The sequence below is a fragment of the Macroventuria anomochaeta genome, assembly GCF_010093625.1.
Source record: "Macroventuria anomochaeta strain CBS 525.71 unplaced genomic scaffold BU25scaffold_48, whole genome shotgun sequence".
NCBI lineage: Eukaryota > Fungi > Ascomycota > Dothideomycetes > Pleosporales > Didymellaceae > Macroventuria > Macroventuria anomochaeta.
This window is the reverse complement of record NW_022985409.1, coordinates 224,535-248,695: the sequence shown is the minus strand read 5'-3', so window position 1 is coordinate 248,695 and position 24,161 is coordinate 224,535. Positions and strand designations below refer to the sequence as shown.

The 24,161-nt window shown below is 51.8% G+C and overlaps 10 protein-coding genes across 10 annotated transcripts; 4 read left to right on the top strand and 6 right to left on the bottom strand.

The window, feature by feature from the left end:
• Positions 1-829: 829 nt before the first annotated feature.
• On the bottom strand, positions 830-2,284 carry BU25DRAFT_452340 (cinnamyl alcohol dehydrogenase; the record flags this gene model as incomplete). The annotated part of the gene is made up of 2 exons (XM_033709795.1): positions 895-2,284; positions 830-845 (listed from the first exon to the last, which is right to left on the bottom strand). The coding sequence occupies exons 1-2, from the start codon at positions 1,929-1,931 to the stop codon at positions 830-832; spliced, it is 1,053 nt and encodes a 350-aa protein (XP_033556298.1). The 5' UTR covers positions 1,932-2,284.
• Positions 2,285-2,707: 423 nt separating this feature from the next.
• Positions 2,708-3,658, bottom strand: BU25DRAFT_452339 (uncharacterized protein). The gene is made up of 2 exons (XM_033709794.1): positions 3,098-3,658; positions 2,708-3,051 (listed from the first exon to the last, which is right to left on the bottom strand). The coding sequence occupies exon 1, from the start codon at positions 3,557-3,559 to the stop codon at positions 3,137-3,139; it is 423 nt and encodes a 140-aa protein (XP_033556297.1). The 5' UTR covers positions 3,560-3,658; the 3' UTR covers positions 2,708-3,051; positions 3,098-3,136.
• Positions 3,659-4,950: 1,292 nt separating this feature from the next.
• BU25DRAFT_298288 (uncharacterized protein) lies at positions 4,951-6,723 on the top strand (the record flags this gene model as incomplete). The annotated part of the gene is made up of 4 exons (XM_033701945.1): positions 4,951-4,990; positions 5,041-5,547; positions 5,668-5,751; positions 5,801-6,723. Coding segments are annotated over 4 exons (1,554 nt in total), but the record flags the coding sequence as incomplete, so codon positions are not given.
• A 1,132-nt stretch (positions 6,724-7,855) lies between these two features.
• Positions 7,856-9,414, top strand: BU25DRAFT_415618 (FMN-linked oxidoreductase). The gene is made up of 2 exons (XM_033707574.1): positions 7,856-8,091; positions 8,142-9,414. Exons 1-2 carry the CDS (start codon positions 7,947-7,949, stop codon positions 9,266-9,268), a joined length of 1,272 nt encoding a protein of 423 aa, XP_033556295.1. The 5' UTR covers positions 7,856-7,946; the 3' UTR covers positions 9,269-9,414.
• Positions 9,415-10,803: 1,389 nt separating this feature from the next.
• BU25DRAFT_218879 (uncharacterized protein) lies at positions 10,804-11,400 on the bottom strand. The gene has a single exon (XM_033701295.1). The coding sequence runs from the start codon at positions 11,270-11,272 to the stop codon at positions 10,892-10,894; it is 381 nt and encodes a 126-aa protein (XP_033556294.1). The 5' UTR covers positions 11,273-11,400; the 3' UTR covers positions 10,804-10,891.
• A 2,615-nt stretch (positions 11,401-14,015) lies between these two features.
• BU25DRAFT_218874 (uncharacterized protein) lies at positions 14,016-14,722 on the top strand. The gene has a single exon (XM_033701294.1). The coding sequence runs from the start codon at positions 14,268-14,270 to the stop codon at positions 14,628-14,630; it is 363 nt and encodes a 120-aa protein (XP_033556293.1). The 5' UTR covers positions 14,016-14,267; the 3' UTR covers positions 14,631-14,722.
• A 653-nt stretch (positions 14,723-15,375) lies between these two features.
• BU25DRAFT_218855 (uncharacterized protein) lies at positions 15,376-16,306 on the bottom strand. Its single transcript, XM_033701293.1, has one exon. The coding sequence runs from the start codon at positions 16,095-16,097 to the stop codon at positions 15,564-15,566; it is 534 nt and encodes a 177-aa protein (XP_033556292.1). The 5' UTR covers positions 16,098-16,306; the 3' UTR covers positions 15,376-15,563.
• A 931-nt stretch (positions 16,307-17,237) lies between these two features.
• BU25DRAFT_426038 (uncharacterized protein) lies at positions 17,238-17,887 on the bottom strand (the record flags this gene model as incomplete). Its single annotated transcript, XM_033708391.1, has 2 exons — positions 17,238-17,605; positions 17,662-17,887. The coding sequence occupies 2 exons, from the start codon at positions 17,885-17,887 to the stop codon at positions 17,238-17,240; spliced, it is 594 nt and encodes a 197-aa protein (XP_033556291.1).
• A 1,376-nt stretch (positions 17,888-19,263) lies between these two features.
• BU25DRAFT_481182 (uncharacterized protein) lies at positions 19,264-20,538 on the bottom strand (the record flags this gene model as incomplete). The annotated part of the gene is made up of 3 exons (XM_033711084.1): positions 19,264-19,838; positions 20,091-20,341; positions 20,403-20,538. The coding sequence occupies 3 exons, from the start codon at positions 20,536-20,538 to the stop codon at positions 19,554-19,556; spliced, it is 672 nt and encodes a 223-aa protein (XP_033556290.1). The 3' UTR covers positions 19,264-19,553.
• A 367-nt stretch (positions 20,539-20,905) lies between these two features.
• On the top strand, positions 20,906-23,827 carry BU25DRAFT_353147 (uncharacterized protein; the record flags this gene model as incomplete). The annotated part of the gene is made up of 7 exons (XM_033703440.1): positions 20,906-20,960; positions 21,022-21,066; positions 21,113-21,976; positions 22,029-22,310; positions 22,361-22,914; positions 22,960-23,432; positions 23,485-23,827. 7 exons carry the CDS (start codon positions 20,906-20,908, stop codon positions 23,825-23,827), a joined length of 2,616 nt encoding a protein of 871 aa, XP_033556289.1.
• Between the last annotated feature and the right edge of the window lie 334 nt (positions 23,828-24,161).

The window sequence follows — 24,161 nt, the reverse complement described above, 5'->3', positions numbered from 1 at the left end:
AGACTGAGGATTCCCCCAGGGACCAGGAGAGAGACTGCCAGTGCCTTCTATCAGCTGAAGCTTGGCCATGGATACAACAAGGCCTACTTGTTCAGGATTGGCAAGACTGAGCACCCCTTCTGCAGCTGTGGAGCCAAGCAGACTCTTGAGCACCTGCTCCTGAGCTACAAGTGGCTGAACACAGACCGGGAAATCCTGTAGGACAGCCTTGGGAAGGTACAGCTGACTCTTCCTCTCCTCCTCCACACCAAGCAAGGCATCAAGGCCACCTTGGACTTCATCAGCAGGACCAAGGTGGGCACAAGGAGGTGGCATCTTGGGTAGTCTTCAGAAGGCCTGGCATAGTGTTGCTATAACATCTGCTCTTTCCTTTGTTTGTTTGTTTGTACTTCTTTTGTTTCTAGCATGTTTGCTCTGGGCCTGAGCCCTTACCATCCCTTGTACCTCCATTGACCTTACTCTCATGTAACTAAATCTTTGCATTACCAGAGGAGCTACTGCTCCTCTCGTCTTCCATAGTCTTAGACTCAGATAGGACGTTAAACCAATCAATCAATCAATCATTCAACTGATTGCTCGGTATAGTTTTCGAACATAGAGATGTACAAGGTTGTACCAGAGATCCTCCGCCGCTTCACCGTGAAGATGGCCCGTGATCAGCCCTGGAGTCCTCTTAGCGCTACATTCATCATACAGAGTAAGATCATCTGCAAGCTGGACAGGCGAAACAAGGCGTAATGCGACCGACATCCTGTACGCCTTGCTCAAACATACTTGTCACGATTTCAAAGGCAAGGGAAAAATTGAAAGTTTCATGACATCAACTTCATTACAGCAACTCGTAACTACAATGGGTATTACGCTAAACCAACACTCTAGTTCTTAAGAACATACCTGTACCTTGGCAGGCCCTTCTCGAAATCAACAATAACCTGGTTAGCCTCGCTCATAGGCCTAACCTGGACCCAAGCCTGGAGATTGGTCTTCTTAGCCAACTCCAACATATCGCGGATGTGCTGCCTGGTGCCGATGAACGAACCAACGATCTTCTGGTTCTTAAAGATCAAGCCCATAGGGCTGAAGCTAGGGAGCGGGTCGTCGGGCGCACCGACCTGTACGAATGTGCCGTTGACGTCGAGCAGGTTGAGGTACTGATCGAGCGGGAAGGAACCGGAGATGGTGGAGATGATCAGGTCGAGGCCGTTGGCGTTCTTGGTAGCCCACTCAGGGTCCTCGCCGGTAGCGATGAAGCGGTCAGCGCCCAGCTTGAGGGCGTCATCCTTCTTGGAGGAGGAGCGGGAGATAGCGACGACTTCGTCGGCACCGAGGGCCTTCGCAAAGAGGAGAGCGAAGTGGCCGAGGCCGCCAATACCGACGACACCGACGCGCTTGCCGGGACCGGCGCCGTAGGAGACAAGAGGGTTGTAGACGGTTACGCCACCACACATGAGAGGGGCCGCGAACTCAGAGGGAAGACCCTCAGGGATGGGAATAGCGAAGGCAGCAGGTCCGCGCCATGCCTTAGCGTAACCACCGTACGCCTTATCGCCGTTTAAGTGCTTGGCGTTGTAGGTCATGGTGACCTTGTTGCAGTTGGACTCCTGCTTCGTCTTGCAAAGGCGGCAGCTCTCGCAGCACTCAGACTGCGCACCAACACCGACGCGGTCGCCAACCTTGAGGTCCTTCACGTCCTTGCCGACCTTGGTGACATGGCCAATGATCTCGTGGCCAACAACGAGAGGGTAATCGGAAGGACCCCAGCCGGAGCGGAGTGTGTGAATGTCGGAACCGCAGACACCGCAGTGAGAGATATCCATCTCAATGTCGGTCTCCTCGAAGGCCTTGGGCTCGAAGTTGCCCCACTTCATGTTGCCGTCGGCGGCAGAGGGGTCATGGGCGACCCAGCCGTTGAAGTCAGGAGTGGAAGACATGGTTGTGATTGTGGTGATGATGGGGTCTGTAGTTCCGTTCAAATGGCTGAGGGCCTCCCTATGTATCTCCGTCTTCTGCCCCAAACATCTTGAACACTCCACAAGCTCTACGCTTTGGATTTGTCAGGCGTGGCCGTTGCGTTATCGCAAAGTCGTGAAGTTTTTGTGCTTCGCCGATCGCTCGCCGTGGACCAGGGCCCGCTATCGTGTCTTCATGGTCTCTTTTGAAGGCGTGTGCACGTTGCCATCGCTATCATCAGGTACAAATGCTGCTAGCACCGAGTCCGATCCGAGGAGGAAACTCTTCTAGACTTCGGAGTGGAGATGGATGTTGAGACGGTGGAGGACCAATCGGGCCGCACACGTGTGAAGAACCCACTGTTTCTATGTAATATCTCCGCCACACCCGTTGCAAGGTTTAGCTCCCGTACGAGGTAGATCTTGACGTCCGTGGAAGATACTAGATGCATTGATGTTTGTTGCAGATTTGGTGGAGTTCAACCAAGAGATGCCGAGTCCATGGCATCAAGCGGTCGTCTGTTTGCCGAAGGCAACTTCTCGCCGTAATGCCGCACTCGCCCGACCGCACCTTCAATACGGTAAGCGAAGAGATGTGTTGCTGTTGTCCTGAAACATGCGAAATTTTGAATTCAGGCCAACTCCGCACCTTCTCTGTTGACCTGTGCTTTCATTGCTCCAAATCGTTCACGTGGAGAATGTACCCTTTCTCTCGAAAGTTCAGATCTGAAAAAGCAGATAGAGTTTCTGACTGCGTTGCATATAGATACAGACTGTGCCCGCGTCCTGATAAGACGTCATATTCCAATCGCAGTCTCGCTGAGGGCTTTCCACTGAAAATGAGCGTTCAGTGGCTGCATGACACCCGTGAAGATGAGCCTGCCACGATTTGTTCTTTTTTTGGAGGCCCTTATGAACAGAGCGTTGTTACCAAAGTCTCTCTCTAGCGACTCGGCCCGACCCGTGGACCATTAGGTGAGTCCGGAGTCGCTTGCGCTTGACTGTTCCGGAGACAATGGAGGTCATCTGAGGTTTGTGTTTCGTCCCAAAAGTCTGTTTTGTAGATTTTCGAGGTATAAGGGAAGATGCAGAGACCTCAGTACTGCTTGACGTTAACAAGAGTTTCAAATCGGCAGTGTAGGACCTACGAGTAATTTGGTGTAGACGACAGATTGTGTCCCTCAATTTCACTCGAGGATTTCGGAAATCCATTTGATGCCCTTTCTCAGAGCGAGAGCGACCTCGTCGTCATCCTGCCAACGAAACTTGACCTGGTAGAGGTCGACTTTAGGTGGTTTTGCGCCGACCGAGGTGATTCGCGCAAGGAAGTCGTGCGCCTGATCGAAGAAGATAACCCTCAGCACGCTCTCATCTGAGATGAGCTTGCAAAGTGTTGACCACTCCGATTTGGATACGCTCCGGGTGGAGAGAATAGGTACGTTCTCTTCGTAGTGGCAGACAATAGGCATCTCGATGACGAAACCAGATTGACCAGAAGTCATGTAGAGCTTTAGCTTGCGCTCTCCAAAACCGTACGCCGAGCTGTAGAGGGTTCGCCAAAGAGCTTTGTACTGGGAGAGTCGCATGTAGGCAACCAGCTCAGTGGTCATGGTGTGTAAATTTTCGATGATGGGTAGTTGTGAGATGCTGAAGATCCGTGGGTGAGTACATCGATATAAGTTACTTCATGTCTGACAGCAGTTTCCTGCTACCACCTGACCAGGTGACGATACATGCTACATGTTGGTGACTCGAATCCCGATCTGGTAGGTACGTTGAGTGTGTTGTCTTAGCGCGGTGAAGCTTTGGTGTTGGGCAATTGACCGCTATTCCTGGGTGAGTGGGTCCCGGCATACATATGATTGGGGAATCGATCGATCATCAGATACGACAGTCCATGAGTTTGCTCCGTCTTTGGCGTTGTCAAGAGCAACGCCATGACGGCACCTGTGCATGCGCTGTGACAAGACCGTACGCTTGAAGCAAGTCATGCAATGGATGATCTAACAAACAAAGCCTGCTCTTGAACAGCTTTAGCAGACATGATGACAGAGCGCGAGGCTGTTCGTGAGGCTGAAACTTGAAGCTCTGGGCTTTCGACATGGCCAACGCGCCTCACAGATCGGAAACGCGAGAATGACACGTCTGTACCTTTGTAAGCAATGCTGAGTTTCCATCGTCTGACGGTCAAGCATTGGATACAACCCGTCAGGAGGTCAATATCACGGTTACATGCATTGGAGGCGATATCGGCTGCTGATTTGAAAGTGGAGTAGAAGAGTTGTCAATAACGGGGTCGAGCACGTGCATGCTATCTACATTTAGTTTAGTACGTCGCTGAGTGCACGTGATGGAAACGTTCCCAATGTCCTTTGAAATCGACGATAGTCTTCACGACATTCGAAAGACGCTTTACGATTCGAGTAAAATGGCTCACGTTTATCATTCGTTTGACGACTATCGGTTAAAAGGGGCTGTAGCTCTTCGTCGGGGCTGAGGCGCTCTCAATTGCCTGAAAGAGCAAACACAACATGCCACCCACATTTGCCTCAGGTTCATGATACGAACAACGTCCTTCACCCTTCACCGGCGAACGCATCTCACAGCCTCGATGCGCGCGCGACGCAAGCACAAGATGCGACCAAAGGCTGATCCACCTCCTACAGCTCAAGGTGCACGGGTGACGTGGCGCTTCTGGCCCCCAGATTTATGCAGCTGTGCTCCGCCTCCATGCAGAGCCGCAAGCGCTTGAAAAGTCGTGCCACCCGCGAACGGCTCGCTCCATCCCTCCCGGTTCCGAATTTTTCGTTCGTGAACGTGTTGAAGTGAGACATCGATACATTCGCGACCAATCCTGCTTGTCGTCTTTTTAGCTCAGATGGCTACCGTGGTCACCGAGGCAGCAATGGAGAATCTGAACAGGGCCTTGCCAAATGGTAGAACATCAGCTCAAACGACTCTGGGGCACGGAACGCCTAGACAGCTCGCGACCCCGGAATTGCAAGATGAGAAACCCATTGGATCGTGGTTGTGTACTAAAGGTGATCATCGACGGTACTCTCTGCAGAACGATGTCGCTGATCGTGCTTAGGGCCGTACCAGGAGTACATCGCAGCCCTGAGCGACTCCAACCCCGGTCTCAGAACTGCAGATCCAAACAACTTGACTGGTAAAGCCCCACTGATGACTGCTGGCGGCGCCCACGTGGTGATGTTAGAGAACTCTGCGATTGACGAGCGTCAATTCGCAAGGACCGAGTTCAGAGACGCAGCGCATCTCAAAACGCATTTGAGAGATTCGTCTCGTGATCATGGACGACGACGCATCTACATCATGGAAGGCCTAGCAACCGATTATGTCGACGCGATAGGTAGTCACTTCTGGATGGATCCCACGTTTTGGTTGCGACAAGAAAGGACTTGTGTGTGGAGTAACGATTTCACGCCTGTCAGCGACGCATTACCTCAGCCAAGCTTAATTAACCCTGAGGAGAGCTTCCATGTGCAGTACTGTGAGCTACGAGAGTTTAACAAGGCGCTGGAAACTTTGCCTTGTTTTTGCGCTAGGACTAAGCGGCACGTGGGTATGACTGCACCACGTCACTTCAAGAACAAAGATAAAGGCAAAGGCAAAGGCAAAGGCATAGGCAAAGGCAAAGGGAAGGCTGCAGGTCTAGACGAGTGCAAGGAGCAGAGTAGGAATGTGGAAAAGAGCAAAGGCACAGGAAACACTACAACCGCCATCCTGAGGCGAAAGGTCAGTTGGTGGTGTCAAAAAACTGACACAAAGGGTAGTTGGGATGGTACGCTTGTGCTACAGACGCTTTTTGTTGTACGCTGACGAAGGCTTAGTGGTGATCCTTTGCGACCCGCAACTCACACAGATGGATATCTACCCAAAAGAGAAGATATACAACGAAAAGACTGGTGGTTATGACCTTTGCGAGATCAAAGATCCTGATATCACCCTTCAAAACGAGCCTTTCCAGGGAGGCTATACAGATTTCGTCCCACCGTTACCGCTCAAGCCTGGCGAACTTCCATCTGCTATCCGGCATCCTCACAAGTCCATGCTTTACGACCTCGTGTATTACTACGAAACGAAGTCCAAACTCCTCGGAGATGAGGAATGGAAAGAGCCCAGTAATTCCGCAATCTTCTTGAAGAAGATCGTTGCTGCACACTATCTTCAATTGGCCGACTACATTAAGGTGATGCTGCCATCCCTGGAACTCAAATTGACAACGGCGTGGGTAGAAGAGCAGGAGCAGTGGAAAGCTCTCCAGACTATCTCTCGACGCTGCGGCAATTACCGGGATGATATCGAGGATACTTTGCTAAGTTTGGGCTATCCACTGGATGGACCGGGGCAGAAGGAGGAAAAGTTGAAGAAGAAGATTTACGACTGGAAAGACTGCGAAATCGACTACCAATATGTGTATCTCCGCTTGAAGATCCTTAAAGAGCGCGCAGATAATCTCATGACATCCATGACCGGTCTTGCGAGCATCGCTGGCAATCGCCAAAACCTCGAGGAAGCCAAGCGTGTCAAGCGCCTCAACCTGCTTGCGCTCCTGTTTATCCCACTGGCGTACACGAGCAGTCTGTTCAGCATGCAAGACAATTATGCACCCAATAAACCCCAGTTCTGGGTCTACTGGGTCTGCGCAATCGGCGTTGTCATGTTCACCTCTGTCGTTACCTGGGTCCTCGACCGTGCGCTCAACGATGAGGCTCAGTGGACTCTAGAATTCTTCAAAAGCATGGTCGGTTGGCCTACCAAGGGCACACCGACACCAGCGATAAAGAGGACAACTACGGCAATCTGGCCGAAAGCTGGATGAACGGTGATGTCTCGTCCCTGAACCAGCGCTACTTACGAAGCTACAGAATTACGAACATTGACGACTACATCATAACTTGCATTTTGCATTGCAAGCGAGTGGTTTTTCTTCAAGCTCTTTCTTCGGTCATTTAGCTATTTGATATATCAATTATTCTAGGTTTCAAGCTTCGTCCTTCGACCTGCATGCGTGCTGTCATGAAGTACACCGCTATGGTTCTGGAATTCATAGCTAGCCTACTGTCCCTCAACTTTATCTTGGGTCGCTTGTGGATGCTTTCCCTCGAAGCGTGCCTGTTTCCAGTACAAACCTCTCACAATTTCGTCGGCAAACAAGCAGCACCTGACAACTTTGTAGTGGTTCTTCCCCTCCTTCGCGCCATGCGAGACACACGGGATGAGCCCCATATTGTGGTACTCATTGAAGGAGTACTCGTTGGTCTTTGTTTACTACCGCGTTGCATTCACCCAGATGATGTCCCGCAGATTCGTGGGGTCGATGTCGTCGCCTACGAGATACAGGATGGGAATGTAGTAGCCAGGCTTAGGGCCAAGAACGGTGTGACCCACAAGCTCACTGAAGTCGTCCCATGTTCGTCTTCATGGCCCGAAGCTTTTCGCGGTCCACTTGTAGGGCGAACCACAGGCAGTGTGACTCGAATGGGTTCCATACAGAGTTTGTCAACAATCAAGCAATAGGCAGATTGATTATTGGATCATTGATTATTGGATCAGGCCTGAAACGGGCCTCTCTATGGTCTTTTGACGCTTAGTTGGGCAATCAATCTGGAGATCGCTTGATTGTTGACAACTCTGGTTCCATACCATCTTGCCAGGGAGACCGGCATCCTGGCAGATGGTGAGCACTTCAGCTGCTTCAGTCAAGCCCCACACTGTGTCGATATCTTCGGGTGCCTTTCCTGTAATGCAGATGGGGAGGATCGGATCCTTGTGGAGAGTGATGGCGTTGACATGGAAGAGGGCATATGCAGATGATGAACCACGCTAACGACCAATCTAGGAGCGGTGGGCGGCGGCAGAATGTTGGCTCCACCAAACTTTGACTCCACAATAATCGCCGCCCTTACTCACTCGCTCTTTCCCAAACTGCGGCATGTTATGCTACGTACTCTGTCGCGAACGATAACACGAGCCATGGCCTCCTCCGAGCCCGTACGCGTCCCTATCCCGAAGAATGGCGTCGACTACCGCGGCACCGTTGTGCTCGCGCCCATGGTGCGCTCCGGCGAGCTGCCTTCACGACTGCTTGCGCTGAAATACGGCGCAGATCTAGTGTGGGGTGAGTCGCCCACCAAATTCCCCCCAAATGCTATACTAACAGCACCGCAGGCCCCGAGACCATCGACCGTGCAATAATCGGCACAACGCGGCGCCTCAACCCACACACCCAAACCCTCGAATGGTCGCGCCTGCCAACCTCGAAACTCAAGAACCCGCACCTTGACCCCGAGAACCGCGAAAGCGTGCTGTACCGTATCCATCCGGAGCTCGAGAAGGGCAAGCTGATCTACCAAATGGGCACCGCGAACCCCGAACTCGCCGTGCAAGCCGCCAAAATGGTCGCCGCGGATGTCGCGGGCATAGATGTGAACTCCGGGTGTCCGAAGCCGTTTTCGACTGCGGGAGGTATGGGCGCTGCGCTACTCAAGACGCCGGACTTACTCTGCAATATCCTGACGAGCCTGGTGGAGGAAGTTGGTAAGCCGTATGAGATCGGTGTTAGTGTCAAGATTCGGATTCTGGATGATCCAGAAGATACGAGGAAGTTGGTGGAAAGGCTGGTCAAGACGGGTATCACGGGGCTCACAGTGCACTGCCGCACGACACCCATGCGGCCCAGGGAGAGGGCTATCCGCGGCCAGCTGAAGATGGTGGGCGAGATTTGTCACGCTGCAGGCGTCGCGTGTGTTATGAATGGTGATGTGACGAGTCGCACCGAGGCGCTCGCGCTCATGAAAGAGTTCAATGTCGATGGTGCTATGATTGCGACCGAGGCGGAGAAGAACCCCAGCTGCTTCAGACCAGATGCCGAGGGCGGGCCGCACGAGTGGAAGAGCCAGTGGAAGACGGTGGTGGCGGGGTATATGAAGCTCGCCATTCAAGTCGAAAACCGCTGGGGAAACACGAAGTACCTGCTTGGCCAGATGATTCCTGGGCGAGAAGAGGCGTACAAGGCCATGAACAGGAGCAAGTGCTATGCCGACGTTATCAAAGCTCTCGAGCTTGAGAACGTGGACGACTTGCTGGAGAAGGCGAAGGTTGTTGATCAGCACTTGGGCATTCCGAAGGAGGAGTTGAGTAAGGCGCAGAAGAGACAGAGAGTCAAGGAGAGCCTGCAGCAGGGGAGCGGCGAGCAGGAGCAGCCTGAAGCGAAGCGTGTGAAGGTCCCTGACTCGGCGGTCGTGGATGGGAGTATGGCGTCTACGGCTGAAGTGGCTACGGCATTGGCTGCATAGGTCGCATTCAAGGAAGAAGACCACGGTGGGTATCTGTTTTGCATTGCGTGGCTGGGGATAAGGCAAGGCGTTTGAGCATTTACAAGGAAATAGGATGCACAACCCGCGGTCTGGCGCGAGTGCAAAGTGTAAGGAAATCTAACAGCAGTAATCTCGAAACAGACGAAATCACTGAACGTGCCGTACTTTCTCCGCTTCATCCTCTTCCCTCTTTCATCACCGCTTGTTCTGTGGGCGTCCTCTTGGCCCTCCAAACAATATCTTTCTTCTTCTGAATTTTCATCCTTCTTTCAACAGATGCTTTGGGTCGTAGCATCTCCTCCCCAGTATTTTCTCCTTCGCCGGAAGCGCGTTCAGAAAGATATATTCATTCCATTGGCGCGCCTGGATTGAATCCTCCATGCCCAAGGGTGGTGAACAGGACAACGATCATCCCCATGAAAGCGATGAGCTCGAAGGCTGCGATGGCGATTGTGCTCACACTTGTGGACATCTTAACGACGCTGCGTTGGTGTTGAGTTGAGGTGCTGACGTCTGTAGGTCCTGGCAACCGATGGTTTGGTCCTTGGAGATATTGTACGCAGGAAGAGCTCGCTCAAGGAAGCGGCGAGATGTGCTTGGTTAAGGTTCGATGTGCCTGGGTTTGACTAGTATGACCTATGGTGAAAGGCCAGAGTGCCGAGACGTGGTTCTGCTGTCTGTTTAAGACGGTGTTTGGTGAGTCCGTGGAGGAAGGAAAGAAGAGTGGTCTGCTCAATCTGTATGAGCGAGAGTGCGGCTGAGGTAGGATTCGAGCTTTATCGGTATGCTTTGGCGAGCTGACCTTTTTGGGTTTAGCAATAGTGGCTGCAGGTCCTCGTGTACGAGCAATCTCTTGGTCACCGATTCTCCTTTGATTTCGTTGCCAGACCTGGGATTTGGAACAATAACGAGTTTGGCTGATAACCGGTGCGATCTTGCAGTTGAGCGTTCTTGAGCAGGTGTGCTTTGGTTTGAATGTGGCAGTGACAGTGGTGGTATTTGTGGCGCCTGCGCGATGTCGGGCCGATTGCTGTGGCCGTCTGTCAAATGTCACTGGCAGCGAAAGCAGTGGGTGAACTGTAGGAAAGGATCGTCAGAACCAAAGAGAGAAAGAACATTCCCATGCTTAATTATTGCTGGTGGGGTTGACAAGTTTTACAAGTTTCACGTCAAATTGTTTGCTGACGCGGTACGTGCGAAGCATCTTGAGATAGATTGGTCAGGGGCGCCCTGTGCCGTAAGCGTGCTGCAGCCACCAACATTCCTTAGCCCTAATCAGCATGTCACTGTCGTAAAGTCTTGTGGCACAAGATTGTGGGATTTGTTTGCTGCAGGATAAATGTTCTTCAGCTTGACCAAGGGGTTTTGAGTTTAGTCTGGACAGTATCGTATCGGTAACCTCGAATTTCTGCTTAGCCTTCACCATTCGATTTGAGGCTAAGCGAACAGATCGTGCGGATATACGGCAAAGCTGATACACACCAAAACACAACGCACGAGGTCTTTCGACTGTGCGATGATTTTCCAAACATCAAGAAAACAACCAAGGGAAGGAAGCTTGACTCATATCCTAGCCTCCCTGCCGACGGTCTGCCTCGTCCCTCAAAATACTAATACTAAAAGTGCGGAAACAGCCGAGAAGACGCATCTCAACATCACTACTACTACTATACTTGCGGTAAACACCTCCACAACCACAGGCGTGGCAGAGCTTGGGCCGGACGTTGCAGCTGTAGTGCTGGTTGCTGTAACAGCCAAAGTAGGAATGGTCAGAGTGAAGCTCGACGCAATCGAAGTTGACGGAGCTGCTTGTTTTCGAAGGGGCTGAGGCAATCGGACTGCTGGATCTTGTAGGTGTGGTTCGTATTGCGGATTTGGTAGCAGTGGGTAACGAGGAGGACGATCCTGTGTCCTGTACATCGACAGTGGCGTTGTACACGCCTTGCTGTCATCCCGCGCTTCTCTTCTTTCTGCACAGAGCATCGATTCCCGTTCTTCAGAAAACTAATCAAAAGCCTTGCCAAAGTTACAAGAGCTGCAAAGGTAGAGCTCTATACGCACACATCCACATAGCAAACGAAAAGTCACATACCGTTTGTTTCCATTCAGCAATCTACCACACGCTCACGCTCCCCTTCCCACCACCTTGCTGCTTTTCATCGCCAGTAACAGGCTTATCGCACAATGCCTGGCCGCCCGTGACTGCAAAAGGCTAGATCGTTCGAGCATCGGCAGTCTCGACCAAACTCGATGCCAAGGTACTTGAATGGTGCGCTATCCTGCGTATCGCAGAACGCTAGGCACGATTCCTGAGTCAGATTGCCAACGCGGTTCCGGCTAAAACCCCTCAGCGGTCGGTCACCATCGTCCTTTGTAGAAGCGTAGCAGCCGAAGGAGGTGTGTGGTGGGAAGTCTATGACAGAAAGTCTGTGGTGAGGGCTTTTGGTATCGGCGTGGAGGACGGTGAGTCCGAGAGTGTAGATGCGGCAGCCGGTTTGAGTTTCTGGGAAGAGTCGGTGAAAGAAGAGGCGGAGATGATGGGTCTAGCTGCGGAGATCGTAGAGCATGGGGATGCGGTTAACAGATTCGTTGAGGAGCTCTGAGTAGACTTCAGCAAAAAGATGCGCGAAGGTGTGCAGATATGTGCGTGTGCTCAAGCTCTAAGGCGAATCGAGGAGAACCTATGGACAGCTATATGGAGAAGGAGTGAGACTGTCTGTCAGTCCTATGCTGATGGGGCTGCGAAACGTGTTAGGTGTTGATGTATATCCACACTTTTGGAGCGACCCGATCGGCACCTTCCATTTCAATTCTATGAAACAGAGTCGCCCGTGTTGCGGCTTCCAAAATTCTTGGGCTCGAGGAAGGGGCGCTTCTTAATCAGGATATCCCCAGCTTAGTGTAAGTCGCAACCACCATTTTGTGGATGTAATTGCTTCCCCTTCGTCTGACCGGTGCCCGATCTCTTCTCTGCTTAGATTTTTGGGTCCTCTTTAAACACCCGCCATGCAGGCTCCCACCGTCCAGCAGCTACCAAGCGATCACACAGCCTTGGCGGGCCAAAGTCATCGATCTCCGCAGCGCTAGAGAGCGCCCGCAAAACATGTTTGTTGGGGAGTGGGGGTGATTCCTCTTTTCTCACCCCTTTTCATATGTGTCATCTCAATAAGGTTGATTTCCGAGTTTGAGACGCAAAATCTTTGCGTCCAGCGGCTTGATCACAGTGTGCTACATCTTCCAAGATGAGGTAGTTCTAGTCCCATGTGATAAAAGAATCGGTTATCTGGATCGTCAAAGTCTCGATATTCCGGCTGCACGGCACGTCACAGTTGAGTTGAGATGAAAAAAAAAACAGCAATTACACCTTCTTACCCTCTATATATTCCTTCACCACACTCTGGTTGTGTGAAATCACCTATTACATCATAGCCAGGGGGGGGGGGGTCACAAACATATGCACAGCACCGATATCATAACCATATAGTATGCAAATGTTGTCATTTTCCCACATACATTTCTCATTCCAGGAGAGGATGGCAGGCTACCACGATCGTTCGACGTCTCGGATCCGCCACAATATTATAAGACACTGAACTCAGTTCCTTCGCCAAGCTATTCCGAGAGAGGTCGTATTCTACTTCAGGCGGGGCGCTGTAGAAGCCTATGGTAAATTTGGTGACCCACGGAGCTAGTCCTTTATGAGTAGAGACAGCCAGTAAAGTGTTCAAACTCTTCCTGGAGTGAAGATCAAAAATTGTTTCGCCGAGTACCTTGCCGAACGATTTCCATGGTACATTGTAGAAAAGACGACACACGAATCGTGTAGATAGGGGTTCCACAAGTGTGTTCTTTCCGGACTTAAGCTCTTGCTGCCAGCACAGGATGCGCTTGGCGGTCTACATATCGTTTGCGACAGGAGGTTTCACCTTGCTGACAACCTCCAACAATACCATCTCGAGGATCTCGAGTGGCAATCTCGAAATGGTGCCAACGGTTTTAAATGCTTCCTTTAGAAGCAACAACATGAAAATCTCATCTTTCTCCACCAGACTACTTCTCTAGACGCGAACAGGTCTCCCATCTTGTGCCAGGTATCACCAAATCTTGTATCCTCTCGCCTCAAGGCCTTCCATAGTCTTTACAAAGAGAGATGGTTCGCAGACGACTTTCTTCGCAATCTTTTGCAAAGAGTCGATCGCTAACCCTTGCAGGATATCTACACAGGATTTTCTCTGCGCTTCCTCAGTGAGCCTTTCCTACTTAGCATTCGACCCCTGTAGTACGCATAATGTATCCAGCTCTACGTGTTTTATGTTGTGATATGACCGGATACGATATCAAGGCTTTTGAGGTGATTGCCGTACAGCTGAACGAAGCACGGTCGCTCGTTACATAGTTCGATCACAGTAAGCTGTATCAATGCCGGGACCTTGAATGGCTTTGGTGGCGGTGTCCGGAAATGTATCCTACACATGCCTGAGTACGGGTCGACCTAGGCGACAGTCAATGATTGTAAGGCCAGAAAGAGTGTATTAGTGATGAGTCATCGGATCGTGATGGCCGAAGAAACCTTTGTCGTGATAGGCCAGTATGAGTGCGTCAGACTGAGATTCTCCACTTTTTGACAGACCTTTGACAGCGCGGTTGGAGCCGTATATATGAAGATTGCATATTGCGAGTCCATCCCGATCGATGATCTGAGTTGTTTAGGTGTGATCCCTGCCTTCGCCAAAGCCTTGATGGTGGCTTTTAGGCCAAAATGGGCACCGGAACCTCCATGGTAAGGCGAGTCCTCGCAGTGCCAGAAATTACCATATATGCTTACTGCGAAGCCAAAGTGTGGGACCACATTCGTGTAGCGCGCGGGAAAGATCCCCTTGTGCCAAGTGTAGTTGACTTCCCGAATGTTGGAGAATTCTTGCAAGCAGCAGACGAGATCATCAATGAATAGAGTAGCGTCCGGCTTATTATAGGACCAATGTCGTTCCAGAAACTCACCGTTGCGAAGCTCATCAACTACACAGTCGGGTTTTCAAGTGAAGATGCTAGGAAACCAAGATTGATCCTCTCGTTGGATCCGACCCAGCTCTTCACGATGATCTTTCTCCAACTCTTCCTCCTCTGGTTCCTCGTCGGGTCTATAGATGAAGGAATACCACTTCGACGTGACGAAGTAGCCAACCGTAAGCCTTGCTACTCACGGCAACAATCTTGCACAACTGGACACTTCTCTCAAGTTCTCGTAGCTTTCGCGAGATCGAATGTTCAAAAAGGGTGTGACCACAACGTGTCCGAACGCTCTCCAGGACAAGTCACAAAAGTGGCGGCACACCAGCCTTAGCTGTCGAACCCGAGCCGCTAGGCTCACACCATCTCTTAGCTTTTGGTGACAGCGAAAACGCGGTTCGCAATCGATAAATTCTCAGAACCATGGGAGCGCGAGGTATCGACCCACTGAGAACCAAAGTTGCGACCACTCAGCGCAGTGTATTTTTCAGTGATGCGAAACAGCCAAATAAAATTGAGAATTGAATGTAAGCCAACGATGACTATTATTATATGCCATTGAGTCTCAAGAAGGAATGAGAAACTAGGCAACTTCATAATGTCTACAATATAGCCAGCTTCCGTTCTGCAATTGGCAGCATATCGAACTGTCGCAGAGACGATCCTCTGAGTTCAGTCTTTCGAGCCTCTCATTACACTGCGGGTATTCGCAGCATTTCGATGGACCTAGTCTGACGATTCTCGCGGCGCCAGTCAAAACCTCAAACGGAAATGCATCCCTGCTTGATTCGTCCAAGTCCCACTCTTCAGCAAGCGTTTTACTCCAGTAGTTATTTAGTTCTAACAGAAAATCCGGGTAGTCAAGGTCTAAGCTTCCGATGGCTTTGAGCATTTGCGCAAGATCCGACTAGTCAACCTCATCTTCCTCAAAGTACGAAGTAGGTACCCTAATTGTCAAGGTTTCCAGGTTCCTACCGAAGTGGCCGATGAAGCCTCGCATGAGCAGATGGTTGAGGAGGCGTTAGAGCAATAAATAAAGCTTTAGTCTCGGCAAATCGGACAGGGCGTTAAGTCGCCCACCTAGGGCATGGCCCATGATCCGGCTGTGGTCGATCGTGAACGATTGCAGCGCTGGAAATGTAGATTTAAAATGGCTACATTTGTGTAGCATGTGGCCCACGTACTATACAAGTTATACTCGTGTCTAAGTGTAAGATGTTCGACACTCTTGCAGAGCTCTCGGACAGTCGCCGCGGGTGCCCAGACTTTAAAAGAACTGGGCATCTGGAGTTGCACTGCTAGACCAAGGTCTCGGGGAACGATCCCAGCGATGTCCAAAGGCATGAAAGCAGACGGTGAGTCCAGTATGACCGTACCAATCGGAGAGACGATTCTCGCCCATGTCATTTTGATTTGTGTTGGCGAAATGTTGCTCAGCCAGTCTGTAACGTGCGGGCATGATGTTCCTGCTGGACAGATAACAGACTCCTTGGACCTTGGTAAACTCATTCCAACAATGAGAAATGACGTCTAGGAACAAATTCTTCTGGTCTGTGGTGGGCTGGAGCTTTTCTGGTGGGATCCCCTTCTCGAGGCGTTCTAGATCGAAGTCAAAGACATCTGGAAACCATTGCCTCTCGATGCTCTGAACCCGCTGGTATTTATTACAGAGTTCAGAAATGCGGCCCGTTTTGATCAACACCTCAATATGGCTAATAGACCACTGCGGCGTTTCGAAACATCCTATTGTGAGCTTCGTCAACCACGGCGTTTGGCGTTTGCAGTTGGACACTGCTTTCATGTGTTCAATGCTGTCTCGGAATCGAAGATCGAAGATGGTCTCTCCAAGCACCCTGGCGAAGGCTTTCCATGAACAAGAGTGGAACTGGCGAGAAACCAGACGAATTGACAGGACCTTGACTGTTGAGCTTTCGCCATTGTTCAAATCTTGCTCCCAGCGCAACTGGTGTGTGCACGTGACATGTCATCGCCTGAAACGGGTATTGGACATGTACGGAGTAGTGACCCATCATGAACCATGGTGGGGTTTGTACGACAAGAACCGCCTTCTTGAAGCTGCCCGACTCGAGACCTGACTGGCCACTGCAAGATAGCAGGCAAGAAGCCTTCCAGACCACCACGTGGGAGTTGGCTGCCTGCTTTGTTCGAGAGGTGTAGGTATTCCATAAGCGGAGATTTCGTAACAGCGGGTTCTAAATGTCACTTTTTCGCAGCCGTGGCGTTTGCCTCTTTCTGAAGGTCTGACAATGGTCCAGAGTTTGAAATGCCATCTGTAAACCCGTGATATGTTGACTGGACGCGAATGACGTAGAGGCCGTCAGGAGGGCGGTATTGTATATGGTTTGCTTGAGGCCAGCCTTTTACCGACCGCGGACTTGACATCAGGCGCGGAAACGGCGGCCTCGAAAGTGTAAGTGGTTGGAAGCGGCGACACGTTGAGTTCGGAGAGATGTTGTACAAGTATCTTCAGCGAAAGATATCGTAAGAGTGCACTTGATTGCCGTTTGATTGCTAGATTTGCTGAACTGTAACTCAGAAGCCCTTAACTATCTTGTGAACTGGACCACGCTGATACTTGCACCGTCCAGATCAACTGTAACGTCTTTGCGTGATGTGTAGAGTCTGTATGTCCGGCCAGCTGATGTATTGATGCAAACTGCTCTGTGAAGATCACTCGCAGTCAGGACGCTGATCTGACAGCATTGTATGCAGGCATTACTGATTACAGTGCATGACTGTCGCGAATCATGATCCAAGTCAGTTGCTAGCGGCAAGGCACATGCCTTGAAGCATGGCTGTTTCCTAGTCTGTCTTGCTAGGCTCGTGTGCTCAACTTTGCTCGATGTATTGGTATCGTTCTGATCGTTGAATCCCTTTCATTGTCGTTCGGTCGTGATCTAAGGTCGTGTTGATAGATGTGTTACTCGCACGTCGAGAGCATCTTCCTCAGCACACCCATTAGCGTTCCGTTCTCCAACGCAGCAGCCACTCTTTCCTTGTCCCCCAGCTGCTTGTTGACGGCCTCATCTGTGCTGTGTGTGCCCTTCTTGATGCGTACGTCGATACGGAAGCGGGGAGGCAAGGCCTGTTCGAGTCGGACACGTACCCCCAGACCAATGACAGTGGCTAGTGAGCAATGCGTAATAGTCGGCGTGATCTCAACGACAACCGTGCTGACGGAGGATTGTGGAGAGATAGGGGGAAGAATGTGGATGTCCGGAAGGTTCACTACAGCTAGTGAGCCTAGTGATAGCGGATGCTCTGGATCAGCAATGGTGGAGATGAGGTCTGTCATGCCACGGTTAGCCCACAGTTCTCTAGATGTTCTGGCATGTGACACATACCATAAATCTCCTGTTCGTCGATGTTCTCAACAACGTCATCGTTAGAGTCACTGGCCGATACAGGATCGTCGAAAGGGTCGCTTAAGTAGTTGTAACGTGGAATCAAATTATCAAAGAGTCCTGAACCTCCATCGTCGCGCTTGCCAGTGTTCGATTCGCGGCGGCGTGAAGGCAGGTCAGAGGGGTTCAAGATGGTGGGGTTCGCGTTATCCTTGTCGAGATCCATGGTAGCTGCAACGGCTTCTGTGCCAAGCAGTGAATGTCTACGTGTTGGATGTAGGGATCAATCTAGTTGCAGACTGTTGTTACAGAGTGTGGCTGCACAGAAGGCGCGTCGTTATGGTCGCAATTTTTGGGGAAGGAGCCACTGCCAAGACCGAGACACCCCACTAAGCAGCAGCTCGTCATCGCTTTGCAACATGCTGCATCCTATACCGGCAAAGGCAGGCGAGATATGTCAGCTCACCACACTGATTGGCAACCTCTCCACCACCAAACGGCCGACGGCAGCCGCCAAGTAAGCCAGTTATCAATACGAATGTTAATAATTTCCCGATAGATTACCCGCTGATACAGGGGAGCATTCAACGTTTGTGGGGTTCGACGTTGTTCACACCCTCAGCACGCCAAAGCTTGCCTAGCGCTTCCTTCGAGTATCACCAGGAACCTCCTGCAAGTCATTTATTGCTCTCGCTTCTCACACCGTACAATCTTGCCGCTCTGACGGTTCGTAATGGTCAATAGCAGCCAAGGGCAACTGCAAGTTCCAGACTGTCTAGCGACCACTTTGAGCGGTTGACGCGCAAAAACCTGGTGTCGAGCCAACATCTGAATTCCTCTGCGACCCTCATCAAGAGGTCGAGGATACGCTTACCCTGGGCTGTGTGGCTTGCTGGGGTCTTCAATTCGGAAAAGCATTTCATCAGCGTTGCCAAGCTCTTCCATGCACTTCACGCATCAGGGACGACAGTTGACAGCTTCTGCCGCTAGGTGCAAAGAAGCCTACCCGTGTCTTCCGCGGCAATGCGTGGAACCGCCTCGCAGTTCGAGGGTGCAGCGGCAAGACAACACAACTGTCGACCTGTTTTTCGATGATCTCTGCAACCAGGCTTCCCTGTGCACGTTCAGGAACGCGGCCTCGCCGAAGATACCCCTGCCCAAGTACCCGGGTTTTCAGTGCCAACAATGTGGTTGGCCGCACACGTGCCGAATGTGCAACGATTCCGTCATGTTTTGGTCGCGGGAGCAGCCGACCAGATTCACATTCGTCCTACGAGATATCACACCAGATCACATGCTCGTCGAACAGAAGGTTTTTAGAAAGGGAATCGATATTGAGATGTCAGCGTGACCTATTGAGGGCGTTCTTAAGCTCATGGAACAACCTTGTCACTCCAACCATGCTGTCAAAGCATCTTCTGGACCAAGCAGTTGTCGCCCAAATCTCACCCTTTAGCGGGACACACCGGTTGATCAGCCGCAGCGTCGCAAACAGCAGTCATGAGAGCAAACCCGGCGCTCTGGTACATACACTGTCAGCCTTCGCCAACAACTCAGCAATTGCGATTTGAAGGGTTCATGCACTGTTATGGTCCCGTGTTCGGTTCATGCAGTCCCGTTCTAACACAATGTCACTACCAAACTTGCATTCGTGGAGGCGCACAGCAAGTATCCGTTAAGAAGAAGCTGTGACTTCGAGAAGTATCGTTTGTGCGGGCTATCCTCGATGGTGAGGCGCCTGCCGTCTGAGCCCTGCGTGCATGGCCGCTTTTAATCCGCCGAGGTAACATCACGAATGCATCCCAATTCAGCCATGGTTCTGCCACAAGTACAGGCGGGATCATCTTCATGCCTAACCAGGTGGAAAGATCTGTCAAACACGACATCGAATCTCAGATCGTGGAGATGTGACCGACGGATGCGGTGAGAAGCCGCATTTGTAAGGCAACGTGGACGCCATCAGCATCTCCTGCATGGACCTGTGTCAGTCTCGCCTCAGTCCATGCTGATGGTGCAAGACACAGACATGCCAAACAACGTTCCTGCCCCTTTACAGATCTGCCTTGATGATCTTTACAAGTTGTTAAGGGCTGGGTAGGGCATAGGTATTCGTCATCGAGGCTAGCACCAAGCGAGGTGCAATTTCTAGGAACAGGCCCACCATGCCGCTCGCAGTGCTGTCAACCATGGTCAGAGCCATGCCATGTGCAAAGATCCACTTTGAAGGCAAATGGCATTGACACCTGAGGAACAATTAAAGTTGTTGGAGACGCGAGACCACAACGCGGGACCTCGTAATCGCCTATCAGACGCTGGCCCTCTAGCCCGCGTGTGTGAGACGTCTAACGGGCGTCAATATGGCTCTGAATTTCTTGCTGCACGATCCAATCAGCGCACCCGCCACTACTGTCTTGGTCTTCCAGACGTACGTACGTTGAGAGGGACAGCTGCTGAGATGTTTTGCGCCTAAAAGTGCTGAGTGAGAGCTTTGTGTCGCCGTGCGACGAGAAAGGCCACCAGCTGTCAGACGTCTCTCCTTCGGCGTCTTTAATGGCAGCGACCTCCTCCAGCACTTGCGAGCCGCAAGTCTTTTCCGGAGACTCTTCTTCGATCTCCACTTTGCCAGAAGAAGAGAGCCAGCACACCCCTACGGCCCAGCGCCAGACACCCCCACAGCACCCTAACGGCAGTTCCCAGGTGCTGCGGCACGCTCCTGCAAGTCGCGTCCATCATCCCCTCACGACACGGCGTTCGTTTAATCCTCGCCCGCCCGGCCTGCATCTGCCCCTTCAAACACTCGTAGTCTGCACACAGGCGCCACTGCACGCGTGAACCACGCTGCGAACCTGCTGTCCTCGATCCTCGAAACCCCGGCATGCCAGACGTCGACTCCACCTAGGTCCCTATATGCCTTGATCTGCCGTATAACCTAACATTGCCCGGCGCTGCGGAGATTTCGCTCCCGCTGTAAGAGTGTACATTAGCAGCTTTGGGCGGCCTCACCACAGCTTTCCGCTGAACTTTGTAACCACTCGACTTTGTCTGTCCCCGTCAGCGGACAGAGGCCTAGATTTCGCACAGGATAGACGCGCCCTGCGATTGGCTGGCCACGGCCAATACCTCGTCCACTTAGCGGTCCGCCGCCAACCCCGCGATCGCAACCACCAACGCCAGCAGCACTGTTGTACAGACCGACGGCATGCCAGAGACGTCAGGACGGCCATTGCTGCCTCATACGGCACAGATGCAGAGTTTCACATTCGCGCCGCCCACGCTGGCGCCCCGTGAGAACCAACGCAGTGAGTTGCGCGCGCGTCGCATCCTGCCGAAGTGGAAGGTGTGACTGACCACACTGAACAGACTATGTCTTTGTCGACGAGCACAACAGGCACAAACGCCTCAAAGGTGCGGAACATCAATGTGAGACATGTTGCGCTGCTGACTTATGTAGTAATGAGAGCATGTGAAGGCTGTCGCAGGCGCAAGATCAAATGCGACGCTGCAACGACCAATGCCTGGCCATGTGCCGCTTGCATCCGTCTGAAGCTCAATTGTGTCCCTCCCACTGTCAGCTACGACAAAGATTTCAATGGAAACTCGCAAACGTTCGAACTGGAACCGAGGCCCGAAGAGTATGCGCAGCCAGGCGCACCTTCCCAACATGACTACCAGCGGCACCAATCAATGTCACACATCATCATGCCTCACCAGATGCCACCAAACTTGCCAACGCCAGTTTCTGGAATGTACCAGTCTTCGCCCTACCCTGATCCGCAAGCTCAGGATGCCATGCACTACCCCGCCATGTCTCAACCACAGCAGAACATGAGTTACCCACCCCAGCAGACCTACTCCCAAGCATCAGCCGGAGCGCCAGCGATGGTCATGACCCCACCCGAAGCTGAGCCCCACTGGAGAAGCGAATCTGTCTCAAGCCTTACGGATGCCTTGGGTGAGCTCAAGATTGACCATACCGCCATTGCGCCTTACATCACCAACCAAAAGAAGGCACTGGCAGAAACGCCTGCGCAAGAGGAGTACGAGGTACAGCTACCAGCCTCGGTCAGCTTAGACCACATTGTTCGTATCCCACCGGAGATGATGCCTTCTGAAGAGCAAGCGCTACATTACTTTGACTACTTCTTCGCCAACATCCACCCTTACGTTCCGGTCGTCAACAAGTCCTACTTCTACCAGCAATGGCAGAGTGCGCGTGACTCCATTTCTCCGCTCATGCTCGAGGCTATATTTGCGTGCTCGACTATGATGCTAGGTGATGTTGACGAGGGCAACAAGTGGCTGGCCCTTGCATCCAGTTAGTTTTTACTCCTGAATATCTACTAATTGTACTTGCTAATCTTTATCAGAACATGAAGAGAGCTTCAAGGACGTTTCTCGACTGAGCACTATGCAAGGAATGGTCCTTCTCCTCAAAGCAAGAGAGGGCTCGCCGAAACGCGGTTACTTCTGGCGTTCTTGGATGGCCGTCGTTAGCCTTACGGCGATGGCGAAAGACCTGGAGTTGCATGAGCATTACGATACTCACCAGATGGGCAAATCCTGTGGCTCTACAGATCATGACTGCGTTGCCAAAACACGCGTCTGGCAGATGTGCCTCGTGTACGAGGCCATGATTGGTGGTCCTCAAGGTGAGAACAGCCCTACCATGAAACTGGGGCCAACACTTACAAGACAATAGGACGCTACGACTACAGCGTTGATCTGGACACAGTAGATTTTGACATGCCAAGACCAGCACCTGGTCAGGATGCTACAGAATTCCAGGTTGCCCGCCAATTCATCCAGTACATCCGGATCGCAAAGAACGTGTACCTTTCAGCCTTGATGTACGGTAAGCTGCGGAAGAAGACGGCAGATTGGGCGCTGGACCCATCATTCATTGCCCACAACGCGGATTTCTCTCTCTGGCAGCGAGAACTGCCAGAGGACCTCCAGATTTCCTATCCACCAGACAACTCAGCTCCCTGGATTCCATCACATTATCTGGCAAATTTGCACAGCTACCAGGCCCTCGCAATCGTTATGCATTTCAGACCACAAGTCGACGCAGTAGCAGAATCATATGATGGAATCTGGAAGCAGCACATGATGACGTGCTACTCGGCCGCAAAGACTATGTGCAAGCTGCAGGAGGCGATCCTGAAGACCTACGGTATGCCTGGCTTACTGTGCATGCTACGAGGCATGAGCTTCACGATCTACGCAGTCCTTACCTGCACTATGCTACACCTTGTAAGTTCATGAACGTTACATTGTATGCATCAGCTGATGATTTAGGTCGCGATTACCTGCCCTGACCCAGACATCAATCGAGATGCACGGGACTTCTTTGTGAGGCACATGCGTGTCCTAGAAGCTTGTGCTCCGTCTTGGCCAATGCCTGAGATGCAAGCCCAGGTGAACAGCTTGCGCCAAGCATTCTCCGCAGATATTACGAAACCGTTCGAACTCAAGGCTACATTTCCTTTCGGAAGTCCCCAGGTGGCCCCTCAATCAAGCCCTCTAAGCAATCAAGGCTCCTACCGACCTCGTCACCCAAGTCATCCTTCGCCGTTGGAACAACCAGGTCAGATCAACTACCATGCCCACCCCATCACTCCACCAATATCGGCGTCCGACCTCGGTTCGAAGACTGACTCTCCTGTAGCTCAGTCTCTGGTCATGATGGCATCCGGTCAGCGTGCGCCTCAAACAAGTGCGGGTATGCAGATGCAGGAAAACGTGCAGTGGAACCCGCAACGCATCTTTGAGTAAGCTGTTATTATATCTCGACCTCTCAATACACACACTAACATATTGCAGTCAATGGAATGTAGCCTTTGGTACGCCTCCCCCTACCGCGTCCTCCTCGTCATCCCCGCCGCTAAGACCCCCACCTTCAGGCACGAACTACGACATGCGTCCCCAGGACTCAAATTCGCCGAACTACCAGTTATCGAACGTTTCACCCCAGCAAAGCGGTATCCAAGGAACTCCAGGCCAATTACCTCCGTCCTCGAGTTATGCAGGTGCAAATCCATCTTACGTCACCCCAACCATGTGGCAAGAAGTCGTTGCTAGCTCCTTCCAACCCGGAGTCAAGCGAGGATGGGACCAAGGCAGCTCCTCGATGGTGGATCAATCCATGTACAAACGGGCACGATGATACACGACGAAGAGGCGAAGCGCAACGCAATGAGTAAGGCTGGAGTGGTGCCTCCGTGTCAAGGACACGAAGCATTACTAGGAACCAGAGTTGGCCTTGATGCTGTGCCCTCCTTTTGACCCGGATCAAAAGCACCGGTCAAGCTGGACATCTATACGCTGGCAAATGTTGCATCTCGCAACTTCAAAGGCGTGTGATGCGTACCCAGGTGCATCACACTTTGATGCCCGGCCTCCAGGGACGAGGATACTGTTGTCAACTGACCACATTCACGAATGTTGAGTATCGATGGGACTTTCCTCGCCACGAAACTGCACTTCGTATATGCTGCACG